The 9,695-nt window shown below is 28.5% G+C and overlaps 1 protein-coding gene across 1 annotated transcript; it reads right to left on the minus strand.

The window, feature by feature from the left end:
* Positions 1–623: 623 nt before the first annotated feature.
* Positions 624–2,967, minus strand: LOC129913254 (2-succinylbenzoate--CoA ligase-like). The gene is made up of 2 exons (XM_055991839.1): positions 2,576–2,967; positions 624–1,936 (listed from the first exon to the last, which is right to left on the minus strand). Exons 1-2 carry the CDS (start codon positions 2,937–2,939, stop codon positions 630–632), a joined length of 1,671 nt encoding a protein of 556 aa, XP_055847814.1. The 5' UTR covers positions 2,940–2,967; the 3' UTR covers positions 624–629.
* Between the last annotated feature and the right edge of the window lie 6,728 nt (positions 2,968–9,695).

Below are 9,695 nucleotides of genomic sequence, written 5' to 3' on the forward strand. Positions count from 1 at the left end.
TTTGTTTTTCATCTACATTGAAATGAAACACCTATAAGTTTGCTATAACAATTTTGAACTTGAACTTGGACGGAATATTTGATCCTTTTTTAAAATGATAATCCAAAATCATTTTCCTAGGGGCCCCGCAAATTTATTCTCGCACACGTCTCATTTTGGTCTAGCGCCGCCTCTGGTCACAGTTTCGGCAAAATAGCGTTCGGCAAACCGCTCAACACATCACAGATCTTCAATATTAAATTCATCAAAGATATTCTTATATCGTACCTTTTAAAATGTAAGAGGGAGTGATTTCCTACTTTTGTTAAAAAGTGTGGTTCAAACATTAAAAATACTTACCAATATCCATTGAATATTTTAAGTGTCTTATTTATCAATAAAAACTTATTGAAAATAATCGTTATCTAAACCACTTAATATTTTAGATATTACCACCGGACTCTCGTGATTGTCGATATTGGTGATTGCTTATATTTATAATCTCCATCCGCAAAATCTTAATTAAAAAGTAAATGAAAATACATATTTTATTTATTTTTTTTTTTTATAGTTATTTTATTAAATTAAATTCTATAAAAAAACGTATACAAATTGAAACTAACATTTATCTACTACCTACATTATGTAATTTAAATTCTATAACCTCCATCCAACATTTTTTTCAACGCAATCCTATCAACTTTAAAGCAAGTTGTCCTCGGCAATTCTTCTATTACTTTAAAATACTTAACAATCTGTAATTGCTCTTGAGATAATATTTTCTTTAAATAATCTTTTAAATTATTTTCAATATAAATTGAATGAGTTAAATTTTTAAAAACTACAAAAATAGTTCCACAATCTTCTTTAGGATTTTCTTTACTTGGCTTTCCAACAAGAGCTGATGAATGAACTCCTTCGAAATTGTTTACAATATTTTCAATAATATTTGGCATAAGTATCTTGCCATCCGAATAATGTAAAACATACTTTTCTCGGGTAAAAACATTTAAAAGGTTATCCGAATCGACCAAACCCAAATCTCCAGTACTAAGCCAACCTCCTTCGATGAAAGTCTCTTCATTGGCTTTATTATTTTTCAAATATCCCGAAAAAGGAGCTAATCTTTTTAAACAAATTAGTCCCATTTCATTTGGGCCAAGAGAATTTTGATTCCTGTCAATTATTTTCACCATAACACCTCTTGCCAAAACACCTCCATTCACATTCTTTCTGCTAGTTAACTCAGTTGTTGCAATAGCACCAGCCATTTCGGTCATTCCATATAATCTTTCGACAGCACAATTTGGAGTAATCTTTTTTAAGTATGCAGCATATGCCTCACCAATACTTTCACCACCAAGCATTGCCATTTTAAGTGAACTTAAACTCGACGGGTCTTGAGATTGTTCGGCAGCTTCCAATACGGTCATATAGAATTTTGGAACTTCAAAGTAATGTGTAACCTTGTGAGTGTCTATTATTTCCTTCACAAATTCACCTGTCAAATCGACTGGTGGAGTTGAACTGTAGACACGTTTGACATCGAGAAAAGCTGGTTGCATCATTATCGATACCTGACACAACCAACGGATCTCACTTAGAATCATTACCACACTTCCTGGCTTTGCAAACCATCGACTGAATACACCTTCTCTCATCATTGTATGCGAATGGATTATAATTTTTGGCAATCCTGTTGATCCTGATGTGAAACCCAAAATTGCTGGTTGAGTATCAGGGTCTCCAATATTAGGAACTTGGAAGTTGTCAATGTCGACAGCTGGTCGAAGGACTAAGTTATCGATAGATTTTTCTTCTCCTCTGTCAATGCTGAGGACATGTTTCAAATTTGATAAAGTGAGTCCTTTAAGTGCTTTAAAGACCATAGACTTGAATTTTTCTTCATAAATTATCACAGCTGGATCAAGCATTTCCAAGTACTGAGGTGTAATTTCTGAAATTGAAAGAAAAATCACATTTAAATAAGCAGGGTTCTAAAAATATCAATTTGAAAAAAATGTATTTGAAATTTAAAAAATTAAAAATATTTATTGCAAAGAAAAAAGTTTACACTAAAAAAATATTTATTGCTAATAAAAAAATATTGCAACTGAAAAATATTTCTATTATAAAAAAAAAAATACTTTTGTAAATAAAAAAAAATTGCATTAAAAAAAATGCTATTGCAATTGAAAAATATTTTGCATTAAAAAAAAAAATTTATTGCAAATAAAAAATTTTTTTCATGCAAAAAAAAATCAATGCAAAATGTGTGCTTTAAATATTTGTAAGAAATACTACGAAATAGCTATAAAAAAAAAATATATTAAATGCATTGAATTTTTTTTTCAATGCAGAAAATTTTGTATTTGCAATAAAATTATTTTAATGCAAAAAAGTTGTATTTGCAGAAAGAGTTTTATTTTCAATGCAAATATTTTTCAGTTGCAATAAAAAAATTTTTTTTATGCAAATTTGTTTCAGTTGCAATAAAAAATATTATTTTTTAATGCAAATTTTTTTTTTTAATTTCCAATAAATATTTTTTTTTTTTAATTTGTAATGAAAAACAAATGTAAACTTTTGTTCTTACCGTCTTCGAGATATGTTTCAAAGAAACATACTGGAGCTCCAATTGTGTAACAAGCAAATGTTAGAGGTGTGATTTTTAAATTCAAAAAGGTAAAAAATACCACAATATCATCTTTCTTCACACCAAGATTCAATAAATTTTGTGCAGCAGTTATAGTTTGATCATGAATCTCCCTGACTGTAACATGTAAACCACTATCGTGAAGTATTTCATAAACTTTGTCAGGATCATTTTTTTTGAGATTATCTAAAATAGCTTCACCCAAACTAGCTTTCTTAATATTAAGCTCGGGGGCTCGCCAAAACTTCTCCGACTCAACGTATTCAATATTACTCATGATGATGGTGGTTCCCACAGTTGACATAGACTTTTACTTAAGACTTTGATTATGTTTGAACACTTTTAAATTCAATTAATGAATGAATTGTTTATTTATAGGAAAATGGCTTTTAAATACAATTTTTCTTTTTTATTTTAATTTTAGATTAGATACAGGTTTAGAGATCTTTGTCGGTGATTGTGTACCTACTCGTAAACGTTTAGATATATTTTTTTTTTTTTTGTAATTTAAGTACTTAATCTTATTTGAATTTTATATTTATTGAAGAACAATAAACTGAGGTAAAGAGATATTTTTAAGATTATTTTTAAAACTGTTTTATGGAAAGTTTTAGTCTATAAAAATTGAATCAAATGTGAAATGTTGATATAAAACAAAATTTACAGGAACTAGTCGCACGACAAAACAGTATCTAATTTTACTTCTAATTTGAAGAAATTTCTGATGTGAACGTATTTACTTTATGTTTTTGAAATATCTGAACATGAATCTAAAATTTAGTTAATTATTTAAAAAAAAATTATAATTAACATTTTTTAATAACTATATTTTTCGTTATTTAAGTATTTTTTTTTTTTTTTTGAAAACAGGAAGTATTTTAAGTTTGTCGATGCAACTTTAATTTTGTTAGAATATTATGCTGGATGACCATACAATTATTTATTCACTTGAATTAAAGGTTTATATGAATCACTTTGTGTATAATGGGTTAGCAGTGGGGTTTCACATAAGAGAAGTGATTCAAGAATTTGTACTATACGCGTGCACTATGTTGAATAGGGTATTTTCGGAATAAGTTTAACGATGTCTCTGGTTCATACAATAATAAGCAAGTCATTTTATAAAAACTAGCCGACCCAGCCCTCAAAATTCGAGTGCCAATTTCTTTAATTTTTTTTTTTCTACACTTTTTGAAGACAAAATACAAAGGAATATATTATATTCCGTCATCATTCAAGCAATCCAGGTCTAAATTTTCTCTTTTGTAAAATTATCAAAAATATTTTAAAAAAAAAAGTATTTAACTTCTTAAATTACTTAAAACTATTAAACTAAAAGCTATTGAAATAAAATAAAACGTGAATTATTTAAAGAAACTAACAAAATCGTGTGCAATTCATTTCGATTTTGTACGGCGGAAATTAATAACCAGCAAAAAAATAAACAATTTTTATTGTTTTTTCCAAAAACAAATAGCGCTAGAAAGAAATAAAAAAATTTTACTTAAGGCTTATCTACATACACCGCTTTTCGAAGAAGTACAAAAGTGAAAATAATTTTTTTTCTGGCTGGCGCAATTGTTTTGTGAAAAAGAGTATACAAATTGTTTTTTAGACCAAAAAATAAAAAATTGTTTTAATTTTCCAATCAAAAAAACTATTCAAAAATGTGTTTGAAAATTTTCACTTTTGTACTTTTTTACTTTTTGAGCCAATGTAGTTAAGCCTTTATGTATATTTCCCACTTTTTCACTTTTTAGGTCATTGTAGTTATGGCTTAACTCCAAAGATTCCAACCGACCCGAAAATGTCTTTGTAGGTTCTTGTCTTAGCTTGTAGAAGTTTAAATTTCCGGAGGGGAGAGGGCGTTATTTATAGCACTTCCAGTTGGAATGATATTTGTGGTATTCAGTTTTCCAGGAACATTTTAATGAATGCGTTCAGATATTTATTAGAGATAAAAGATATGTTCACATTTATTAAAGGTGCGTTCAGGTGTTGATCTTCACAGTATACAATTTCCGGAAGGGAGAGGGCGTTATTTATTGCACTTCCAGTTGGAATGATATTTGTGGTATTCAGTTTACCAGGAAAATTTTAATGAATGCGTTCAGATATACATATATTAGAGATTAAAGATAGGTTCACATTTATTAAAGGTGTGTTCAGGTGTTGATCTTCACAGTATACATTAGTAAAAAGGTAATCCGTGGTACTGTGTGGCATTGAAATTTAAGCAAAACATCCCTTTGAAAGTGAGAATCGACATTTTTTAATCAAACAAATCAATTCTTAAGGCTTTACCACACCAACTGCGTCGCACGATAACGTTTGTTAAAGCCATAACTACAAATACAATTTTGAAAAAGTGGTACATTTTCAAAATTTTCACTTTTTGCAAAAAGTGGTCGTTGTAGTAGTTATATGTAGGTAACTTTTTAAGGCCTCAACCTTAAAAGTGGGGAATTTACATAAAGAAAAATTTGTATTTCTTTCTAGCAATATTTGTTTTTAGAAAAAAACTAAAAAAATTGTTTTTGAAACCAAAAAATAAGCTTTTAGTATCTTTATTTTTTATTTTGTCGTCGTAAAAACTGTCACAAAATAACTTTTTGCAAAAAGTGGGCGTTGTAGTTATACCTTTAAAGCCTTAAATACATTGGCTCAAAAAATGTTTGCCAAAAACAAATAGCGCTAGAAAGAAATAAAAAAAATTTAATATTGTAAATTTCCCACTTTTTCACTTTATAGGTCATTGCAGATAAAATCTTTACTACAACGGCCACTTTTTGCAAAAAGTCAGAAAGTGAAAATTTTCAAACTCATTTTGTGACAGTTTTTCCGACTACAAAATTAAAAATAATGATGGAGAATGCTTATTTTTTGGTTTTAAAAACAATTTTTGTAGTTTTTTCCAAAAACAAATAGCCGTAGAAAGAAATAAGAAATTTTTACTTGTAAATTACTGTAAATTTCCCACTTTTTCACTTTTCAGGTCATTGTAGTTATGGCGTAAGGCTTTAAGTTTTTGTTAGTTTTCCCTGAACCTCATAAGAAAAACGCTTTGTTATGCGGCATTTGGTGTGCGACAAAATATTAGGGCCTTTTATTGAAAAATGTAAACGTCTAAAAGCGAAAACTTCGTAAAATGGTAAAGGAACTGTCAAATTCTTATGTTCTTTCAAGAGAGAAAAGGACGAAGGTAGATTTCATTGGTTTCATTATTCAGGTTTTGAGTTATTTTATATAAAAATACTGCAAAGCAAAAATAATCAAAAGTGTTTACAAAAGATTGGGCCTTAGTAATAGACTCGTTTTTAATAGAATTAGATTTTAACAAAAAAATTCATGGTAAATAAAACAAACATCTTACATTGTAATCTTAGATAACTAAAACTTAATACGGAATAAGAATTTAACTAAAACTTAGATAACTAAAACAATGAAAGTTAACCATAGTTAACATGCGATCAGAAAACAACGCACCAATGTGAAACCACCTTAATGTTTTTTGATTTTCGCTGAATGCTTTTATTCATTCTTTCAGTCATGAATGACATTTCATTCCAGTCGATTAGAAATTTTCCAACAGATATTCCAGTTCTTTTGGTTTTGTTTTTAATATCGAATTTTAATTTATTTAATTTAAGTATTTCGGTTAAAAAAAAACTAAAAAAAGAATACATTCTGCACTTCTAGAGGTCATTTTCTTTCGTTCGGTATATAATTTATGCCCGTGCGTTTTTTGTGGGCCGGGTAAAATGAATTTTTAGCAAATTTTTTGAGAGGGGTTTTGTTGATATTTGCATAAGTTTGTGAACCCGAGGCTGAATAAAATAAATTGCAGAAATCGATTTGCACAGTTGAGCTTGATCTTTGTAGTTCAAATAACGTCTACAGTGGACTCTTGCTAGCCTGAACATTGCGATAGCTTGAACAATCAAATAACTCGAACATTTGAAGTGTTGGTGAAGGTGCAAATATGCTAGGCATTGTTTTAACAAAAATATTTATTGCAACTGGAAAATAAAAAATTTTTAAGCCGCTGAAAAAAATTTGCATTGTAAATAAAATTTTTACTGCAAATAAAAAAAAAAAAATCTGTATTGAACAAAAAATTCAATACAAAATGTGTGCATTAAATATTTTTTTTTTATACGTCGAATTTCTTGCAATTTTGGCTATTTGACCGTACATTAGTAATTTCAACTATAATATTGAACCTAATGTAAGGCCAAATACCCAAGCTTGTAAGAAATTCGACGAGTATTACAAAAAAAAAATTTAGTACGTAGGTACACACATTTTGCATTGATTTTTTTTTTTTTCAATTCAGAAAATTTTTTATTTGCAATAAAATTTTAAGGATTTTGTAACTTTAAATACAAATTATATATTTTTCCAAGATATAGTTAAATTTTTTATAAATTTAAACTACAAAATGTGCTTTAATGAATTAAAAAAAAAAAAATTTAGTATTTAAAGCTTCTATGTATTTAAAATCAAAGTAAGTAAAAAACTGCTTTTTCACAAAATTTATTCTAAAATAGAATTTTGCATAAAGTGTTGTAAATAATGAATTGCATATATTGAGTGTACTAGAATTAATTTTTACCACTTTTAACCACTTTTAACAATACCTCGAGATAGGATCTATCAATCTGTGAAGAAATAATTTTAAAATTCGGTCGTATTTCAGCTTAATGGAAAGCTCAAAGCTCATCGCTTTTAGACTTGTGTTTTTTTACTGCGCTTACAATTTCTTCAAAAATTTCAACAGATTTTCAGCCAAAATGGGTCAGGGCCTTATGCTGACGCAACTGTCTTAAATTTCTGATTTCCGAAGCAATATTTGACAATTTTAAAGGTTTTGGTGGGGTCTTCATCTAGTTGAAAAATTATATCAGACAACACGGAGTCTTCTTTTGCCAAAAAACTTGGTAAATTGTTTCGTTTTATATCAGGATAGGTTCGCTTGTTCATTATTTTTTCAAAATTAGCTAGCAATCCACAAGATAACACCGGAAAATATTCTTGAGTCCATAATAATTTATGTCCGTTCTATAAACTTGAAAGTGTTGAAATGTTTTTTCCAGTTTTGGATAGTAACTAGATTTGCATTCTATTTCTTCTGTGTTCTCGTCAATCCCATCTACTTTTCCCATTATTGATTCCTTTTTGTGGTTATAGTTAAAGTTTTAGTAAAAGTTTTAGTAAAAATTCATCTAATCTAACGATTTTTGACTTGAAAAAAGGTTTGGTGATGTTCTGTTTGAGTTTTTGGGGGGAGTTCCCGACCTTTGATAAAATTTGAAGATATGATGAAGAGGAAAATCTATCTTGATATAAAACAGTACAATTTACCAAGTTTTTTGGCAAAAGAAGACTCCGTGTTGTCTGATATAATTTTTCAACTAGATGAAGACCCCACCAAAACCTTTAAAATTGTCAAATATTGCTTCGGAAATCAGAAATTTAAGACAGTTGCGTCAGCATAAGGCCCTGACCCATTTTGGCTGAAAATCTGTTGAAATTTTTGAAGAAATTGTAAGCGCAGTAAAAAAACACAAGTCTAAAAGCGATGAGCTTTGAGCTTTCCATTAAGCTGAAATACGACCGAATTTTAAAATTATTTCTTCACAGATTGATAGATCCTATCTAGAGGTATTGTTAAAAGTGGTTAAAAGTGGTAAAAATTAATTCTAGTACACTCAATATATTGAAACAAAAGCCTTTTTCCAAAACGAGCAGAATTGGTCAAGTCCAAATACCAATATGATACTCTCCATTTTTGGACAATGAAGCATTTTTTAAAATTTTAATCAGGAAAATTAATGGTGGCATAATATAGAAAAATAATAAAATAAAAACGATTTAATTCATGTAAAGAACACTAAGTTTTAAACAACTTTCTCAAAAAAGGCAAAACATTTGACCACTTTTGCTCGTCACTGTAGTTACGCAGTGAAATAGTAACGCATTCGTAAAATATCTAATTATATCGTCAAAAATTGTTATCAAAAAAACTCTGTTTAAGGATTATACAATAAACCAATAAATTGGTCAATAAACACTTCCAACTTTTTCAGTAATCAAAACTCTTATTCAAAACTACTTTTTTTTCGTAGAAAAGTCCCTCGACAGTCTGGATTAAATTTAAGTTTTTCTAATGAACAAATCAAAGGCCCAAACTTAAGATACCAATCATTGAATAATATCAGCTTCCTGTTATTGTGTTTTCTTTTTGGGTAAAGATCTGATGTGTAAGAAAATTATCACAAACATATTCAACAACTGATAAGTTCAACTATAATTGTACTTGTTGACAACAATTTGAAAATTTAATTTCGTTAATTACATTCTATCAGTTTTTCTAAAAAGTATAGGTATCTAAATGCAACAGAAATTTAAAATAGTTCTAAATTAATGACGTCATAGCTCTTACAATACCTAATGCGTTTTAAAGACAGCCTTTTAAATGCTTAATTAAGTCATATCCGCTTTTCGAAAAAATAGCCCCCAGCTGATATTGTTTGACTAAAACATTATTCTATAAATCAGTCTAAAAATATAACAATTTCCTTATCACGTTTCTTATGGAAACGTTTTCAATTGTCGTCGTCGCGTCAAGTGGTTTTTTGTTATTGTAGATCAGTTAACACGTTAATTAAGATAAAACCACAATTTCAAGGGGTTTATTGGGAAATAAAAATTTTATTATATATGTATACATTATTTACCTTTAATTGATTTATGTGGATGGTTAATTTACGTAAAAAGATATCTATTTATATTTTTTAAAGAATATTTTTGTTTATAACTTTATTTACCAATGGAAAGTTTTTGATACCGTTAATAAAATCTTATAGATATCGAAAGCAAATCGAATTGGGTGCCGCCCAAAAAATTGATATTTGTTTGAATCAGTGTTTTTTGGTGAGGTGAAATGCAAAATGTGTGTTTCCTGCTTCCAAAAATTGAAAATTAATTATAAAGGAAAAGATACGGTTTGGTCCTTTAAACAATCATTTCGACAAAAAAAAATTTATATCGAAAGAGC

The sequence above is a fragment of the Episyrphus balteatus genome, chromosome 3 (genome assembly GCF_945859705.1).
Source record: "Episyrphus balteatus chromosome 3, idEpiBalt1.1, whole genome shotgun sequence".
NCBI lineage: Eukaryota > Metazoa > Arthropoda > Insecta > Diptera > Syrphidae > Episyrphus > Episyrphus balteatus.